The sequence below is a fragment of the Bos indicus x Bos taurus genome, chromosome 22 (assembly GCF_003369695.1).
Source record: "Bos indicus x Bos taurus breed Angus x Brahman F1 hybrid chromosome 22, Bos_hybrid_MaternalHap_v2.0, whole genome shotgun sequence".
Lineage (NCBI taxonomy): Eukaryota > Metazoa > Chordata > Mammalia > Artiodactyla > Bovidae > Bos > Bos indicus x Bos taurus.
In genome coordinates this window covers 11,238,564-11,259,143 of record NC_040097.1, presented here as the reverse complement: position 1 = coordinate 11,259,143, position 20,580 = coordinate 11,238,564, and the positions used below count along the sequence as shown (strand labels likewise).

Sequence of the window (20,580 nt, the reverse complement as noted above, 5' to 3'; positions counted from 1 at the left end):
CACTTTCTAACACCATACACAAAAATAAACTCAAAATGGATTAAAGAGCTAAACGTAAGACCAGAAACTATAAAACTCCTAGAGGACAACATAGGCAAAACACTCTCTGACATACATCACAGCAGGATCCTCTATGACCCACCTCCCAGAATATCGGAAATAAAAGCAAAAATAAACAAATGGGACCTAATTAAACTTAAAAGCTTCTGCACATCAAAGGAAACTATTAGCAAGGTGAAAAGACAGCCTTCAGAATGGGAGAAAATAATAGCAAATGAAGCAACTGACAAACAACTAATCTCAAAAATATACAAGCAACTCCTACAGCTCAACTCCAGAAAAATAAATGACCCAACCAAAAAATGGGCCAAAGAACTAAATAGACATTTCTCCAAAGAAGACATACAGATGGCTAACAAACACATGAAAAGATGCTCAACATCACTCATTATCAGAGAAATGCAAATCAAAACCACTATGAGGTCCCATTTCACGCCAGTCAGAATGGCTGCGATCCAAAAGTCTACAAATAATAAATGCTGGAGAGGGTGTGGAGAAAAGGGAACCCTCTTACACTGTTGGTGGGAATGCAAACTAGTACAGCCACTATGGAGAACAGTGTGGAGATTCCTTAAAAAACTGGAAATAGAACTGCCTTATGATCCAGCAATCCCACTGCTGGGCATACACACTGAGGAAACCAGAAGGGAAAGAGACACGTGTACCCCAGTGTTCATCGCAGCACTGTTTATAATAGCCAGGACATGGAAGCAACCTAGATGTCCATCAGCAGATGAATGGATAAGAAAGCTATGGTACATATATACAATGGAGTATTACTCAGCCATTAAAAAGAATATATTTCAATCAGTTCTAATGAGGTGGATGAAACTGGAGCCTATTATACAGAGTGAAGTAAGCCAGAAAGAAAAACACCAATACAGTATACTAAATGCATATATATGGAATTTAGAAAGATGGTAACAATAACCCTGTGTACGAGACAGCAAAAGAGACACTGATGTATAGAACAGTCCTTTGGACTCTGTGGCAGAGGGAGAGGGTTGGAAGATTTGGGAGAATGACATTGAAAAATGTAAAATATCATGTATGAAACGAGTTGCCAGTCCAGGTTCAATGCATGATACTGGATGCTTGGGGCTAGTGCACTGGGACGACCCAGAGGGATGGTATGGGGAGGGAGAAGGGAGGGTTTAGGATGGGGAACACATGTATACCTGTGGCGGATTCATTTTGATATATGGCAAAACTAATACAATTTTGTAAAGTTTAAAAATAAAATAAAGTTGTAGTTGGAAAAAAAATAATAAAATAAAATAATAAAATTAAATTAAAAAGAAAAAGAATATAAGTGTGCATGTGTGGATGTACAGATATATACATGTGTGTTTCACTGAATCACTTTGCTGTACACATGAAACAAACAATGTTGTAAATTAATTATACTTCAATTTAAAAAATAAAGAAAAATTTCAAAAAACAAACCCAACAACAACAACCCTCTGCTTTCATGGTGCTTACAGCCTAGAGACGAGACACAGACAATAAAAACGGTAAACAGGGGGAAAAAAAGGTAAACAGATAAACTATTCAGTATACTAGATGGTAATACATGCTTGGGTAAAATATAAAGCAAGGAAGGGATTGAGAATATGCATGTGTATATGGGAGATGATGTTCATGATGGTTTCAGTTCTAGATAGGGTAGCTGGGAAAAGCCTGAAAGGGTGACATTTGAGTAAAAACTTGAAGAAAGTCAGGATGTAAGTACCATGAGGCTATCCAGAAAAGAGCAGGTGCAAAGAAAGGCCCTAAGGCAGGAACATGTGTTGTGTTTTAGGGCACAGCAAGAAGGTCATTGTAAAGTAGAGTGATCAAGGTGGGGAATAACAGGAAATGAAACTATGTGTAGACTGATCAAGGGGGAATGACAGGAAATTAAATTATAGAGGTGATGAGTCTGGGTCCAGATCTTATACAGCAAGATGCTCTTTCTTCTCTAATCTTACTATTAGTCCCCTTATCCTGAGGCCTTATCAACTCGTATTGGCAACAGCTTCCAACTCATCTCATTCATTTTCCAGTTTAACCTCTACATTACCTCTGGGATAATCCCAAACCACCACATTCAACATGGCAGTTACCCACTCAAGGAATCAGAATGGTTGTCTAATGCTTCAAGTCTAAATTAGTCTACAGGGTTTTTAGGGCTATCTTTGACCTATTTTATCTTAAATCTAGCATTTATTTCCTAATTATTTACTGAGCTCTTTCTTTCTTAAAGAAACTATGAACAAAGAAGGGTAAAGAAACAGATTCAAGACCTGGAGTTTACTTTCAACATCAACTTTTTCTTAGCTCTAATACCCTCTTCCTATTTCCTGTATATATGCATTCATATTTTTATTATTTTTAACTTAAGCTTTTGCTGCTTCTTATGTTTAAGTATCTTCTCTGCTTGAACTTACAATAAAATCCAAAATCTTTCTATGACCATAAGGCCTTGCATCATCTGGTCCCTGATTATCTTTTCTTATGATGTCCTTTCCTTTTCTCACTCACTGTATACCAGTGATGACTGCCTCTCAGTTCTCTGAATGTATGAAGTTCTTCGCTGCATCTAAACCTTCTTCTGCCTAGACCACATTATCCACTCTTTTTTTCTTTACTCAAACATTAAGCCTTAGTTCGGATGCCATAAGAGCTTCCTTCCCTGCACGCCAATATACATGAGGTTTCACAGCAGCATGCATGATTTTCCTTTATTGCATTTATGACAATTTTTAAACTTTGTACTTATTCATGTGACCATGTGTTCAACAGTCTCTCTACTAGAAAGAGTTAGTCTCTCTACTAGTTCATAAGCTCCAGGAAGACAAGCAGATTTCTCTTGCCCATCCCAGTGTACCTAGCATCTAAAACAATACTCAGCAGATGCTTAATAAATACCAGTTGAACAAATGAGTTAATACCTTATCTGGACACTGGCCACTCTTTTTCAACTACTTTCATTTTCTCCAAGAATTCTTGAGGTCTTCTCAGTCTCTCAAAGACCCATTTCTTCCCTGACTTCTTTTCCTTTTAAAAAAAATAGTTCTTCAAATGTTGAATTCAAAACCCTGGTGACAACTGACCTAGCTCACCATGAAAGAAAAAGCCATCTTTCCCAGTATATCATTGAAAAGCTGGCTGTATTTCTTTCCCAAACCATACAATTTAATCATAAATATAAGTCTAAAATATAATTAATTAGAAAATATATATAAACCAACCAGGATTTGGATACGATTTCTCATTTTTTTTTCAGCTTGAGAAGTTCTATAAAAACTTCTTTCTCTCTTAATAGGTTCTATTTTTTTGTTTGTTTTTCCCTGGCTTCTTATTGTGCTTAAAGTCTTACCACATGTCAATAAGACATCTGCCCATCTTACTTTTCCACTCAGCTTGTTTGGTACTTAAAATTGGGAATAACACGTTTTACATCTTTTAGGAATTCTGTAATGCCTTGTTCAGACCTGTTTAGCAACAGGGACATCTCTTTTTCTTCATCTAAATCCTCAGCAGGTATTGCAGGGGCCCACAAACAAGAAAGCCTCAGTAAATGCTTGCTAAACTGTTCAACTACATGAAAATTTCTTGGATTCACAGGAGATTTATTGGTACTTATTTGATAGATGGACTTATTCATTCATTCATTCAATAACTATTTAACACTCCAATATTCAAAGTTCTGTGCTTGGCACTAGGGAGAAAATCGAACACAAGATATACAAGGAAGCTCCCATTCCAGTGGAGGAAATCTATATGCATGTGTATAATTACAATATAATATCTAGAAACAGGAGAAAGTTAGGTGCAGGATGACATCACATGCACAAGGAAGGCCCACGACTGATTCTAGTCATAAATAGAATGAGGGAGGTTTCATAAAGTTGAGTTGTAAACAAAGAACAGGAGCTTACCAAGCCAACAAAGGTAGAGAGGTGTGAAAGAGCAAGGCATGTTTAGAAAAAGCCAAATAAGTCATCAGGAGATAAGGTGAAAGAAATAGGCAGAATTACAATATGCTGGGTCTTTTACACCATGCTAAGTAACAAGGGTTTTTAAGGCTAAGTGGGAGCTGACATGAACAGTTTTTATTTTTTAAAAAGGAGTATGGCAGTGGTGTGGAGGATAACTTAAGAAAAGAAGACAGATTCACGGAGTCTATGTTGGGGAGAACCGTGAAGGATCTGGGGTGACAGCAAGGATAAAGCGAGGGCAGTTACTTGATTGGCATTAGGAGACAGATGTTAAGAGGATACAGTGATTAATTGAGAAGGGACAGAGAGGAGATAAAGATGGAGGAGCCTAAGAGGCTCCCTAAGTTTCTGACATGGATCTCCGAGCAAATGCCTTTCGCTTGATTTAAGGAGAAAGTAGATATGTGAGGAAAAGAAAATGAATGCAGCTTAGGAATGATGATGGATGTCTGAAGGACACCCAAGGGCATATGTCTGGTAAGAAAAAAGAAATGAGGACCTGAAGCTCAGGGGAGAGGTCTTAATTAGAGATTTAGATTTCAAGGCTAAATATTTATGATTCTGGAATGATGAACTGGAATGAAAAATAGAGCTACCAAGGCCCTGCCAGCTGCTGCTTCTGACCTACAGGAGACTATCCAATACTCATCAGTCAACATGTATCAAAATGCATGATGTGGGCTGGCAATCTGTCATTCACTTTAGCCCCTCCAGATTTGCCTGTGAAATCAGCAATGAGACTCAGAGGAGAGGAATAACGGGTCTTTAATTTAGCTAATATCTCCCGTACTCTTTGGCACAGAGGGGAGAGTGTTCTGGCACTACTGAACACTAGCACCATGCGACTGGAGATGAGACTCGAAATATCTGAGTGGAAAAACAGTCACTCAAGGAGTTATCTTGAGGAGAAAAAAACAAATCAATTGCTCTGTACCAACTGCTCCGAGAAAAGTAACATGCAATCAATTTGACAACTAATCATAGTGAAACCAGAATTATCTGATAATACCAGCTCAATGACCTAAAAATTTTAAGACCTTACATACTACACAAATCCTAATAGAAAGAAGAGTGTTTATTGATTAAATCTAGGTCTAAAATCTACTTAATAGTTCACTCTTAAAACTAAAAAAGTGTACATTTTCAACTAAGAATCTTAGTTTTATTACGTGAATCTCAAGGTGGTATAGTTCTCTAATATATAGGGATTTTAAATGACCTAATAATGTCCAGAAACTATAAAACATTTTTTAATATTTCTTTTAAAATGTTCTGTTGTTTCTTGAGACTATTATAAACAATAATTCCAAAGATAAAACAACTGCATGGGTTGATGATTTTATGTGAATTACAAACCAGAGCAACGGGGTGTCTCGACTGGGTTTGAGTCTTCTCTGTATAGTAAATCCAATTTTTAAAAAAAAGTACTAGGCATAGGCACTGTGCATGGTGCTAGGGTCATGGAGAGAGAAGACATAGTCCCTGGCACTCAAAGATGACAAATACTGTGCTCTGGTTTTCAAACTGTCACCCCTGGACTTTCAGTGGTTTCACAGGTAACCCACTAGATAGGGGCATGGACATTGTCAAGATTCCTATTACTTTCCCTTTCAACAATTGAGTAGTTCTATTTTATCTGTTTCATTTATTGGACTTCCTTATAGAAATTAGCTTGAAGAAAGGATTCTTCCATACACAAATATAAATAATACAGTTTACAAACCTCTGGTGTAGTGGAAAAATAAGGGCAGTCAGAATCTACTGGGATACATGCTGGGAGCCACTGGTGACAAGGCTCCACATGCTCTCATCAGTGAGTGTATCATTTTACTCCCATGTCAAAGTGAAGCACAGGGCTTTGGAAGGAGGCAGGCAGGGCAGGACAGTCAAGATTAGAGGTACCATGGAACATACAAATTAACTGCTTTCTCTGTACTCTGTTATAACTTCCATTTTAAACTTTCTCAAATGTATAGCACGCAATTGGAAAAGTAAAACAGATGTTTTCAAATTTTAAGTAAAACAACAACCACCACCCATAAAGTAGTCTTATCACAGAAAGTTTCCAACCAATATAGAAGTATCCCAAGATTTATTTTCTCTCTGTTCTACCTAGAATAGAACCACAAAGAAAAGCCGGGGCTTCCCACAAAGGTCTTCTGACCCCATCAGAGCCTTGCTGAACTGAAGAGAAAGAGAAGCCTAGTATCGCCTTGATTTCTCCCTACCTTTCAAGGGGAAAAGCACTGCCACAGTGGCTCATGCTTAAGGGCCTCACTGCTCTGTCAAGACACACGGTCTATTGCATGTCAGCCTCTTTATGTGGCTTCTCCTCCAACCCAAGGCAAAAAGGAATGATGGAGTCAGTATAACTTTTCCTTTTGTCCAGAAGATGCTCTTCCTCTTACAGGGCCAGGCTGAAAATGAGGGCTGGCGCTACCCTCAGACAGAACAATGTTAGCCTATTTCCTTGGGAACCCTCTCTCACACAAGCAGCAAAGTAGAGTCCAAGGCTTCCTGCATTCAAGAGCAGGGTCTCTTTGCTGAATTTGCTCTGTTCTAGGTTTCTCCTTTGTGTTTTCTCTGGCACTGAATAGACAGATGCATCCTCTTCTTTCCCTGAGCTGGTGGTGGCCAAGACTGAGGGGGAAATAGGCAAAGGATACAAAAGAGGTCCCTTGTGACTTCAGGGAAAACTGGGATGTGAAGGAAAACCCTCAGCCAAATAAGAGTAGGTCACTTCATCTTGTTTTTCCTCCTCTGTACATCTATCTTCTCTGAAGTCTAGAGATGCCCATGATCCAGGACATACCATCTGAATACAGTCTCAACCTCGCGAGAGCTTCTAGCAACTTTTACCTGATCTGCTTGCCTTCCCTCATATCATACAAGGAAAAGAAGACGTCAGTGTCTTCCCCAATGGTGTTGTAGGTGAGGCTCTTCAGGCTGAGGAAGAAGTGATGTGGAACTGGTATCCGACAGCTTTCCCCATGGCGTGGGCGCGCAGTATCCACCTGACAAGGAGGGCAAAAGACAGTGACTTCTATTTTATTGTATTGACCCTAAATGAAATGATTAACTCTCCTCATATTGCTGAAGGGGATCATGTAAGAGAAAGAGAGATTAGAGGTGTTGCCTCTGCTACTAGCAGGTGTTGCGTTAATATGCTTGGTTTGAGGTAGGCAAATACACAGCTGGGAAAAGTAAACAGAGTGAAGGAGACATGGGAACAGTAATTCCAGTTGATGAGTGAACTCAAAATCTCCACCAGGCAACATACACCTAAATTCTCCAGAGAACCATTTTCAAAGTCACTTCTTGGAGATGCTGTCACGATCCTGACGTACTTGGTTTACACTGTTAGATAGCAATAGTTACTGTTCTAAATACCATTTTTATTTTCTCAGACTGATTCATTTTAGTGTCTCTGTCTATTTCACTTCAATTGTGCTTGTGTAAATTTGCACAGAGGAGTGGAGACTAGCCAAGTTTGCTAGGAGATCAGAGTTCCTTCAGTTCAGTTCAGTCACTCAGTCGTGTCCGACTCTTCACGACCCCATGAACCGCAGCACGCCAGGCCTCCCTGTCCATCACCAACTCCCAGAGTTCACCGAGACTCACGTCCATCGAGTCAGTGATGCCATCCAGCCATCTCATCCTCTGTCGTCCCCTTCTCCTCCTGCCCCCAATCCCTCCCAGCATCAGAGTCTTTTCCAATGAGTCAACTCTTCGCATAGGTCACCGTAAAGCAGTCAGTGGTTAAAAAAAAAAAGAAGTCAACAATTTCCTGGTGCATACCTATTTTACAACTGCTTAAAAGAAAGAATTCAGGGAAAAGACTAGGAGGCCTGTCTTAAGTTGCTTACCTGAGATGTGCTTTGCTGTACACTCTGCCGGCTAGATAAATGCTATGGAAAGAAAGAAAAAGATCAACTGGGAAAGAAACTAACTTCTGTTGCCATTTTAATTTTTTAATTGAATAATAATTGCTTTACGGAATTTTGCTGTTTTCTGTCAAACATCAACAAGAATAAGCCATAGGTACACCCATGTCCCCTCCCTCCCATCTACCTCCCCATCCCACCCTTCTAGATTGTCATGAGCCCCTGCTTGAGTTCCCTGAGTCATACAGCAACTAACTTTTTATTTTTTTATTTTATTTTATTTTTAAACTTTACAATATTGTATTGGTTTTGCCAAATATCGAAATGAATCCGCCACAGGTATACATGTGTTCCCCATCCTGAACCCTCCTCCCTCCTCCCTCCCCATACCATCCCTCTGGGTCGTCCCAGTGCACCAGCCCCAAGCATCCAGTATCATGCATTGAACCTGGACTGGCGACTCGTTTCATATATGATATTATACGTATTTCAATGCTGTTCTCCCAAATCATCCCACCCTCTCCCTCTCCCACAGAGTCCAAAAGACTGTTCTATACATCAGTGTCTCTTTTGCTATCTCGTACACAGGGTTATTGTTACCATCTTTTTAAATTCCATATATATGCGTTAGTATACTGTATTGGTGTTTTTCTTTCTGGCTTACTTCACTCTGCATAATAGGCTCCAGTTTCATCCATCTCATTAGAATTGATTCAAATGTATTCTTTTTAATGGCTGAGTAATACTCCATTGTGTATATGTACCACAGCTTTCTTATCCATTCATCTGTTGATGGGCATCTAGGTTGCTTCCATGTCCTGGCTATTATAAACAGTGCTGCGATGAACATTGGGGTACATGTGTCTCTTTCAATTCTGGTTTCCTCAGTATGTATGCCCAGCAGTGGGATTGCTGGATCATAAGGCAGTTCTATTTCCAGTTTTTTAAGGAATCTCCACACTGCAACTAACTTTTTAAAGCATCTTCTATATGCTAGGCATTCTGATGCATATTTTACATATATGATCTCATTTAATTAGAATAACCTTGTTAGACAAATGTTGTTTGTATTTGACAGAGGCAACTAAGGCTTAGTATAAGGAAGTGAGATGCTGAAGATTCCACACAGCAGGACGGTGGCAAGTCTAGATTCAAACCCAGGCCTTTCTAGCTTAGAGTATCAGCCAAGTCACAAGAGGGTGCTTGATACTGGAGTTTTGCTTTACCACTGTCCTCTCCACACACTGTACCACATCCTGCACTGTGTGACACAGCTTCCTTGGGCTCTCCACTGGAGGAGGCAGAGCCTTTAACCCCAAGTGGCTCCTTTCCAAACATCTCTTCATGCTGCTCCTTTGTGGATGGCTAAAGTCAGCAGAAGCAGATTCCAATCCCAGCTACAAGCACTTGCTTGTGAAACTTCAGACAAATTGCTTATGCTCTCCAAGGGACATTCCCCTCGACTATAAAAATGAAATAAAAGCTTTCACTGTCCTCCTCACAAGGCTACTGTGAGGTTCAAATGACATAATGGGAAGCAGCATGACACAGCAGTTAGGGACCTAAGTGCAAGAGTCAGAACTCCTGGTTAAATCCTGACTCACACTTTGCTCATCTGTAAAGTGAGGATGACATTTTGTGCTGAACCTCACAGGGTCTTGTGCAGATTAACCCAGCACAGTACACACTGTAAATGGCTGATCACTGTTATGGTCATTAGTATTCTTCTTATTATTGGTAGTGTTCTTTATAATTAGTTATTATAGAAAAGTCTGTCACATTCAGAAGTAAACCCTGAATGCCAGGAAGAATGGTAAGTTTGCCATTCTTCAGGTCCCTGGTCTTGGCAGACTCAGCAATGAGAGTTTCTATCCTGCTTCCTTCTGGCCCCCACAGGCAGTGAGATAGCACTGCTTAGGTGGACTGTTTCATATCACATGGGTAAGAAGAACAGCTGCTGATTAGAATGGTTTTGTTCTTTTATCAAATATATTTAACCCTAAATAAAACTGAAGTACAATTAAATATTAAGTGCATCTCACTAGCTGTAGTAGTTATTAAATATTCATGTACATTATTAGCTATAGTAGCTAATTATTATCGACTATTAATGTTCATCCATGGGAATACATGTTCCCATGATACATATTAAGTATAATTAAAACAGGTCTCCACCAGCTGGGGAGGTCAGCACACAGAATGCCTATGTACAAAAGAATACCCCATATATAAAATAGGTCACAAAAAAGCTTTAAGAAAATCATGCTTTCAAAAAAAAAAGCAAGCTTTCTATGGTTTACTGACCCATATCCCACTGGGAAGGAAGTTACTGGCCTGAAACTCTTTCCACTGCTTTATTTTATTTTTAGGGGCTACATTAAGTCATTCTTCTCAAGTGAATTTACTGACTAGCTCTTAAAAGTGACTACCAATTCATATTCACTTACGACTATATATGGGAGTTCACAGCTAATTTCAGTGTAACTCATCCCGGCTGACAGTAACAGACATCATTCTAGACTTCTGAGGTATCAAATCTGGGAAGAATTCTTCAACCAAGTCTGAAAGCACACCCACGGGTGGCCAGAGAATGGCATCAGAACTGGCATTCTGGAATGTCTTTCATTGCACCGTAAGGAAAAACCACTACCCTGCTGTCAGGAAGTGGTCAGCTGGCCAGCTAGTACTTCCCTCTTCAGAACCATCATCACCTGTATTAGAGCTCTAACGTATTATGTTCCCATGTTTACTGCCCAACTCCGGATTTTGCCCTACCAGTGCATGAGGTACCTATCTTTATCATCTTTATATCCTAAGGGCAATATACATACAAAACACACATTAATTAAGTAATGTATGGACTACACTATTGCCTCTGCCAAATTTTACCCCACAGAGAAGTCGTTTTTAGCCCTTTGGAGACTCTGGTACATTAGTTCATAAAGGTCTAACGACATGGTGGGGGAGGGGAGTGCAGCTTGAGGCATTCTATTCAGTTGAGTAACACAATTAATTGCCTGCTATATACACTGGGAATTGTGTTAGATACTGTGGGTCTCACAAGGAAATGTAAGACATATATATCTGGTCAAGATCACCAACGAAATGATGCTTGATGGTTATAATAAATAATCTAATCAATTGATTTAAATCTAGAAATGGAAATATAAACATTGATCTTTCAAAAAAACATTAACTGATTAAAAGTTAAATAGCTCTAAAGGCTTGCAATAAAAAAATCAGTCCTCCATTCACCCAATCCCATTCCCCAGAGATAAGCAATTTCCAGTCTTTATTGTGTTTTTTTCTAGCATTTATCATATATTTCAAAATGTCATATTCATACTGCTCTTTTGAAAATCCAGTCTGAGATTTATTTACTGGCTTCTTATGGTAGCTGAAGATTTTAACACTTGTTTACATCTATTTCCCTTCATCCATCTTCCCAGTAGCTCACAAATATGGTTAAAACTTGTTTATAGTATTATAACTTTTATATATAGTTCACTTCTGAGCCAAGGAATGTACTTCAATTAAATTTTCTTTCTTCTACTACTTTATGATTTTGTACTGGATTTATTTAAATTACAGGGTCTTTTCTACAACCACCCCCCTGCCCACAGCTCTATAAACACCTTTCAGCAGCAGATCCCACCTGGCTGTCCTCCTGCTTTATCATGGACCAGTTACTCTCTAGGTCTATCACACAACTGTCATCCTGCACCTTCCACTGATGTGAACCTAAGAATTCTTTGCCCCTCCGCCCCTCCTGTTTGAGTTAGAATCTCTTTCTTGGATGGGACATTTAAGCATCTTTTCATTTACTTCTTCATGTCAAATAAATAACTTATTTCTCTGTTGTTTCCTGAAAAGGGATCAAAGAAAAAGGTTTGAGATTTTGAGCAACCAAAGTTTTCTTTAGGCTACTTCCCTACTTGATGGATAGTGTGGCTGAGTAAATACAGAATTCTAGGTTAAATTTTATCTTCCCTCAGAATTTTAAAGGCAATTTCTCATTATTTTCTAGTTTTCAATATTGCTATTAAGAAGACAAATGCTATTCTTACAACAAATCCTTTAGCAGGTGACCTATTTTTCTCTCCAGAAACTTTCAGCTTTAGTGAGCTGAAATGTCACTATTAAGTGATAAATATTTAGGCTTTTTTAATTTGAGTACTCCTATCTAAAAGTTCTGGGAAATGTTTTCTAGCTTTATTGATATATAATTGGCATAAACATTGTATGAGCTTAAAGCATACAATGTGGTGATTTGATACTGTATATATGGCAAAGTGAATACCACAACAAGATTAGTTAACACCTCCTTCATCTAACATTTACCTTTGTGTTGTTGTTACTATGGTGAGAACAATTAGATCTACTCCTTGGGTAATTTTCAAGTACATAATGCATTATTGTTAACCACAATCCCCATGCTTTAGATTCCCAGAAATCAATGCTCTCATAACTGGAAGCTTGTACCCTTCAACAAAACCTCCTCATTTCTCCCATTCCCCAGCCCTTGGCAACCACCAATCTACTGTTTGTATGAATTCAGCTTTTTTAAAATTCTGTATACAAGTGAGATCATAAAGTATTTGCCATTCTCTGACTTACTGCACCTAACAACATGGTGTTCTCAAGGTTCATCCAAGATGCAAATGGGAGGATTTCCTTCTTTATTATGACTGAATAATAATTCCACTGTATGTACACGCCACCTTTTTCTTACCCTCTCATCCATCAATGAAGACACAAGTTTTTCCCATGTGTTGGCTACTATGAATAATGCTTTAATAAACATGGAAGTAAAGCTATTTCTTTGAGATCCTGATTTCAGTTCCTTTGGCCCTATCACCAGAAGTGGGTTGCTGGATCATACAGTAGTTCTACTTTCTATATTTTGAGGAACTTTCATTCTATTTTCCACAGTGGTTATAGTTATTTTTATGTTTTCTATCTTTTATTCATATTAGAGTTATATATCACCATACTGCAGTATTGGAGTATTCTGAATTTGACTATATACTTATCTTTACCATTGCATTTTACATCATCATGTGTTTTTATGCTACTAGTTAGCATCCTTTCATTTCAGCCTGAAGAACTTTCAGCATATCTTGTAAGGCGGGTCTAGGAGTGAAGAACTCCTGTAGCGTTTCTGTGTCTGGGAAAATCTTCCTAACTCCTCTGCTTCTTAAGGACAACTTTGCTGGGACAACCGGCATATTGGGACAACCAAATATTCTTGGTTGGCAGCTTTTTTCTTCCAGCACTTTGCATCATCCTACTCTCCTGGCCTGCAAAGTTTCTGCTGAGAAATATGCTGTTAGTCTAATAAGGGTTTTCTTATAAGTGACAAATTCCTTTTTTTCTTACTGCTTTCAAGATTCTCTGTCTCCTTCACTCTCCACATCTAATTGATCATCAAAATTCATCTGCATTCTCCATGGTATTTCTTCTCCATTCCTACTGCTGCCTAACCATTATTTCTTGTCTGAATCATTTCTGTGGTCTCTTTCTCCCTCATTCCAGTCTTCTGCATTTTATACTCTCTCAGCATTTAAAACCCACATCCAATCACATCACTCCATGGTTCTATCAGAGTAATAGTTCTATCAATTTGGGGCTTACAAAGGCTTGCATGATCTGGCTGATGTCTCTTTCTTGGTTTTATCTCACAATTACTAACACGTACTTATATGTCAAAGGTACCAAGTATCTTACAGTTTGCTGGAATTACTACCTCCCTATGCTCTGTGCCATTTTGGGATGTCTTTTCTTTTGGCTTGTCTTTCTGTTGAAGCCTTGCTCATCCCTCAAGACTCATCTTAAGTATCACTTGCCTGGAAGCTTTAATTGGAAGTTTTCATAGATTTTTCCCAGTCCCAGGATATCAGTCACTCCCTCTAACAGCAGGAGTGTATATCTTAATTATTACATGCAGCTCATAAACATTCTTGTTTGTGGTCTATCTGATCCCACTAGAGTAATTTTTAAACATGGGGACCATGCATGGGTTTCAGAGGCAATTATCAATTCCCTAAAATTGAGTGTAGAATTTTGTATGCAAAATCATACTTGTATTGTCCTGGGAAGAAATATTATCCGATCCTCCATAACCTAGAAAGAGCAACCAATATCCTAGATGGTGATATTCTTAAGAAAAAGAATGTCATGATCATCTTTAATTTCACACCTATCACTCTATGACAACTGAACACAAATGCTTTTGTATTCTTATAAATATACATAAGCAAATATACAGAAGCAATTGATATGTTATTTGTATATTTTATTTAGGCAAAGTTTCTGTGGTCCTTGACCAAGCAACATACTTTGCATCCTCTGCGTTCCCTTAAAAATATTACATTTTCTTAACAGAAATTTGTAATGTTTTCTAAAACTTGTAATTCTCGCCAATATAGTCTCACCTCAAATATATTCTCCTCAAAGTGAGGCTTGACCCAGTCCCTTAGTCTAAGCTTAATAATCACCTGAGATTTCTTATGTTTATTTGTTTTACTTTAAAATTTCATACCTTTGTTTTAGTTACTTCTTCTCACTCAGCCTGCAAAATGTCACCCACCCTGGTTATCAATCAATTCAATATACTTTTATAATAACCAACAGATAGTTAAAGATTTATCTTAGAAGTATTGGTACACTGATAAACAACATCCTACTGTATAACACAGGGAACTATATTCAATACCTTATAATAACCTATAATGGAAAAGAATCTGAAAAAGAATACACATACACACATAAAACTGAATCACTTTGCTATACACCAGAAACTAACACAACAATGTATATCAACTATAACTCAATAAAAAAAATTTTTTAAAGAAATGCTGGTACTTTATTTCCAGGGTTAATCACTATATTAACTAATAACTGGCTCTTTTCAGCTTCAGTATCTTCTCTTTTAGTAACTTCTTCATGCTGAAGGAGCTCTCTTCACCAGCAACACCAACTGAGAAATGACCCCTAGACATTACAGTAAGCCCAACAGCCCTACACAGTAATTCCCTTTAGAGATTGAGTATGATAGGTACTGTCCTGATAAGGAAGATCCCCTTAAATACACTTGAAACAAAGGTGAATGATTTTAGCAATATTGTTTCATAATGTAATTAGAGATAATAAGAGAGAAAAAACTTAAGTGTGCAGGAACAAACTATCCTGTGTAATATTTCTTACCATTTTATAGAGGTCTGAGACACTGATCTGGTCTGAGTCCACTACTTCAAAGTCCTTTCGAGGCACCAGATCCAGGCCCAAATGCCTAGGAAAGAGAAAGACCACGTTCAGCATGCCGTGTCCTCAGATTACTCACCTCTCTTTATATGCCTGGAAGCCTATGCCAGCCATGACCTTGTGGACAGAGGTTCAGATGCTGCCTTAGCAGGAACATGCCTTTATCCAGCTTAACTGTGACTCACAAAGAGTCAGACAGGAACAACAATGTTCACCTTTAGATAAATAAATGAGGCTAGGAATATTAAGACTGTGACAATTTTAGTCATCAAGCAGTTCTCCCTGTAATGCTAAAAAAGGATTCATTCAGTATCACATTTGTTAACAGATTGCTTGAGTTCATTATGGATGGATTTTCTTTTCTCATATCATTAATAAGTCTCGTTTATTTTTCTATTTCCCCCATCCTACAAGTATGAACAAGGCTCAATCTATGCATTACTTTCACTAGGATAACAAAAATTATTTAATGTCCAAGTAGATATGGAATTCAAAGTTAAATACAAAAATAAGCTCCTGGGAATTCCAGGAGGTCCAAAATTCTGTACTTTCAGTGCTGAGGGCACAGGTTCAATCCCTGGTTAGGGAATTGAGATCCTGCAAGGCATGTGGTATGGCCACAAAAAAAGGAAAACAATTACTCCTAAAAGTATTAGACTCAAAGAAATGCATGTTTTGGTTGCGTTTTATCTCATTTTTAACTTAATTAATATTGACATTGGGTTATAGTAAAGACTTCACCACACATTAGCCAATATCTTAAGACATTTTAGATGGAAGTTTAACCAGGGAGCACTACTACTGAAGAAAACAAAACTTCAAAGATCTGGTGTAACTTGGGCAGAAGGAACAAGTGATGATGATTAATGGTTGGTTAGGAGGCAATATAGGACACTGGAAATAAGTCTGTACAGGAAGAGCTCTTAGGTTCAAATTTCTTTCCAATACATATTAGGTCCTTTCCACTCTCTAGAACAACAGCTCTAAATCTGGAGGCCAATGAATTAGGGGGTTGTGGAACCCTGCAACTACTTATACAAGCATGTGCATGTGTTCATGTATTCATTTCCTCCGAGCAGAGGGCCTATAACTCTCATCAGGGTTTCAGAGATGCTCTGTAATCACCCTACTCTAAAACAAGTGTCATGAATTACTGCACGCAGCAAAGTACTCCATAGATGATGGAAGGAGAAGTGTATATATATGTATATATATATATATATATTTCTCTTCACCTAGATTATGAACTATGTTGAGAATGTTAACATATGCTAACAAATTCTCTAGGCTCTTTCTGTGCATAAAACTCTCACTGAGAAATAAACCTTTACTACATTACACTGAAATCTGAAACTCTTCTTTGAAATAAGCCATGTATACATCCAAAACGCAAAAGTACTTTATTATAATTTATACCTTATTTTATAGGAAAAGGTTTTTATTTTTTTATATTTTATATCAAGAAGTTCAAGAAATTGTAATAAGAAATAAGACTGATAAAATACAAATGGGAACTAAAACCTACATGAAGAAGCCATAAGTAAATACACTAATCACACAGACGAGTATGATTACTATGATCAAAAATTAAAATTTAGATGTATAGTTTTTAGCAGGCAAGAAAAAAGAAAACTATTTTCCTATTAAAGGATAAAAATCTTTTATTTTTCTGTTATCTACTACTATAATTTGTTTTATTCTACAATAGAGAAATGTGAGTTTTTAAAGAGGAAACAATTTTTTGGTACTAAATGCTAAAAAAAAAAAATATCCAGTTTTTCATGATGAGAAAATCAGTAATACGCTGTTGGCCTTAACTACAATAGTTCATAGTTTAAAGGTAAAACCACACCATCAAATATGATTCCTGAAGTTAACGCTCTTAAATCTGTAAGAGATTTTATTTCCTGTCTTCATTCATCAAAGAGGTACTCCATTCAATCAGCTCTTATTAATTATTCTTAATTTCTCTGAAATAATTTCAGGCCTCTGGCTTCTAATACTTACAGCATGTAAAGGCAGTAGTGTCATGGAGAGCAAGATATAGTTGAAGCCCATCCTTTCTCTCTCTCTCATCTTAAAAAGCAATTTATAATTTAAAGATAATGAAGTTATGATATCAAATATTCAGGATACTTTTACATGCATATGGAAAAACAGTGGAAAGATCACAAAAATGATAATAGAATTTGTATAAGAAAGTGAAATTAGACAATTTATCAACCTAAAACATTTTACAAATTTTCTGTAGTCATGCTGTGAAAACTTCTTTAAATACAAAAATAAAGATTTTATGCATATTCTTTAACCACTGGTAGTCACAAAATACAGGAGGCAGTCTCAATATTACAATAACTTAACAAAAAGAAAGACTGTACAAATAATCCAATCAAAACAGATGTTTTCATTACAATAACTTAAGAAAAAATCCACATGGATCTAAGTCAGTAAGGCCATGAGAATACGTGCCCAGTGGTAGTGCACCACATGCAGTCTCCAGGAGCTTGTCTGGAGGCATCTATGAAAACTCTACCTTAGCACTGTGAAAACCTTAGCTGGCTTGTCCATTCAATTATTCACCCATATATCCATCAACTCACACCAAAGACACTGGCTGAGGATCTACCATGTACCATAAAATGGTGTTAGATACAGGAAATAAGAGTAGTTTTGAGCCAAGCAAATGTTCATATTGAGCATGTTAATTCTCCCCTAAGAGCAAAGTGCTTTCCCTCTCCTAGAAGTCGCTAGAACATAGTACCGTTGTTTCCTGTTTCCTTACCTTGCTGCTGCTGCTAAGTCACTTCAGTCGTGTCCAACTCTGTGTGACCCCATAGACAGCAGCCCACCAGGCTCCCCCATCCCTGGGATTCTCTAGGCAAGAACACTGGAGTGGGTTGCCACTTCCTTCTCCAATGCATGAAAGTGAAAAGTGAAAGTGAAGTCGTTCAGTCCTGTCCAACTCTTCGCGACCCCATGGACTGCAGCCTACTGGGCTCCTCCGCCCATGGGATTTTCCAGGCAAGAGTACTGGAGTGGGTTGCCAGTCATTATCTTAGGCAGTAAGAAAATGATTAACAGGTGATCTAATTAAACCAAATGCTGATTTCCTCTAAGATCATCTTCAATGGAAGAAAAGCAGTTTTCAAGAGCTAAAGTGAAGAACTGTCCTCAGTGGAAGAAGGCAGAGATGGTGCACAGGGAGAAACAACACATGTTCACTAAAATTTCACCCTGTAAAAGAGATTCCTGGCTACTTCTTCCTATAGAATATTCTAAAAATAGTGAACAGTTAAGCACAGGGGAGAGACAACTTAGTCTCTTCTCACAGCAAAGGAAGGTAGTGCATCAGAGTGGTTAGGTGCATGCGCTCTGATATTGGATTGCCTAGTTTGTATCTTGACTCTCCCACAAGTAGGACTCTTCTTGACTCTTTTCTACTATCATAGACTACTGTAAGGATTAATCCATGTAAAGCACTCACTACACTTCCAGGCACTGTGAACTGCTTCCAATGTTACAATTGTCATTATGTGTTACATCATTAGCTAAAATATGACTTAAAGTACAAGGATTGTGATTAAAGAGAATGTCCAAAAAAAGACTCCTAAACAGATAGACACAAGCAGGAGGCATACAACTACATATGTATCTACACATAGACATAGTTCAAAATTGGGAGAGGAGTACAACAAGTTTGTATATTGCCACCCTGCTTATTTAACCTATATGCAGAGTACATCATATGAAATGCCAGGACGGATGAATCACAAACTGGAATCAAGATTTCCAGGAGAAATAAAAACCTCAGATATGCAGGTGATACCAGCATGGCAGAAAGTGAAGAGGAACTAAAGGGCCTCTGGATGAAGGTGAAAGGAGAGAGTGAAAATGCTACCTTAAAACTCAACATTCAAAAAACTAAAATCATGGCATTCTGGTCCCACCACTTCATGGCAAATAGAAGGGGTAAAAAATGGAAGCAGTGACAGATTTTAGGTTCCTGTACTCCAAAATCACTGCAGACAGTGACTGCAGCCATTAAATTAAAAGACATCTACTCCTTGGAAGAAAAGCTATGACAAACCTAGACAGCATATTAAAAAGCAGAGACATTAATTTGCCAACAAAGGTCTGTCTAACCAAAGCTATGGTTTTTCCATTAGTCATGTATGGATGTAACAGTGGGACTATAAAGAAGGCTGAGTGCCGAATAATTGATGCTTTCAAATTGTGGTGCTGGAGAACTCTTGAGAATCCCTTGGACTGCAAGGTTAGATCAAACCAGTCAATCCTAAAGGAAATCAACCCTGAATACTCATTGGAAGGACTGACACTGAAGCTGAAGCTCCAATACTTTAGCCACCTGATGGAAAGGTCCATCTCACTGGAAAAGACTCTGATGCTGGGAAAGACTGAAGGCAAAAGGAGAAGGGGGCGACAGAGGATGAGATGGTTAGACAAGATCAATGACTCAATAGACATAAATTTGAGCAAACTCTGGGAGACAGTGGAAGATTAGAAGAGCCTGGTATGCTGCAATCCATGGGGCCGAAAAAGTTGGACACAACTTAGTGACTGAACAACAACAACAACAAAAAATAGATGTAGTACAGAACTGCTTCCAAAATGGGTCTTACTAATGGCTTAGGTGAATGTGTGTTTAGTAGCTAAGTGGTGTTGGACTCTTTGTGACCTTTAGGACTTAGCCACAAGGCTCCTCTGTTCATGGAATTTTCCAGGCAAGAACACTGAAGTGGGTCTTCAGTTCCTCCTCTAGGGGATCTTCTCGACCCAGGGATTGAACCTATATCTCCTGCACTGCAGGTAAATTCTTTACCCTCTGAGCCATTGGAAAAGCTTAGGTGAACAGTCTTCATAAAAATATTTAGTCTTCTTTCACCCTTTGTTATTAATCACTATGCTGCTGCTGCTGCTGCTAAGTCGCTTCAGTCATGTCTGACTCTGTGCGACCCCACAGATGGCAGCCCACCAGGCTCCCCTGTCCTTGGGATTCTCCAGGCAAGAACACTGGAGTGGGTTGCCATTTTCTTCTCCAATGCCTGAAAATGAAAAGTGAAAGGAAGTCGCTCAGTCGTGTCTGACTCTTAGCAACCCCATGGACTACAGCCTACTAGGCTCCTCCATCCATGGGCTTTTCCAGGCAAGAGTGCTGGAGTGGGGTGCCATTGATCACAATATTATTAATCACAATAATTAATGGATTAATCATTCAATAATTTCAATAATTCAATAAATATTTCTTAGCACCTACTCTATGCTAAGCTCATACTGAACTAAGGGACAGAGCAGTGAATGAGACATATTTCTGCTCCTACATTCTTTTAGGTGTGCCTCTCAAAAGTTCTTAATCTAACAAATTCTTTGAA

General features: G+C 38.2%; 1 protein-coding gene across 11 annotated transcripts in view; it reads right to left on the bottom strand.

Moving 5' to 3' along the window:
* DOCK3 (dedicator of cytokinesis 3) overlaps positions 1-20,580 on the bottom strand; it is a 304,174-nt gene that overhangs the window by 151,779 nt on the left and 131,815 nt on the right. For 10 of the 11 annotated variants that reach the window (XR_003507883.1, XM_027523616.1, XM_027523617.1 and 7 more), the window contains exons 7-9: positions 15,134-15,218; positions 7,910-7,951; positions 6,903-7,057 (exon numbers count right to left, since the gene is read on the bottom strand). Coding sequence is in view for 9 of the 11 variants with exons in the window: in XM_027523616.1 (XP_027379417.1) it covers positions 6,903-7,057; positions 7,910-7,951; positions 15,134-15,218 (282 nt within the window). In the remaining 2 variants the exon portion in view is untranslated. Of the gene's footprint in view, positions 1-6,902; positions 7,058-7,909; positions 7,952-15,133; positions 15,219-20,580 lie in introns of those variants that run through there. The other variant, XM_027523625.1, reaches the window with a different exon arrangement.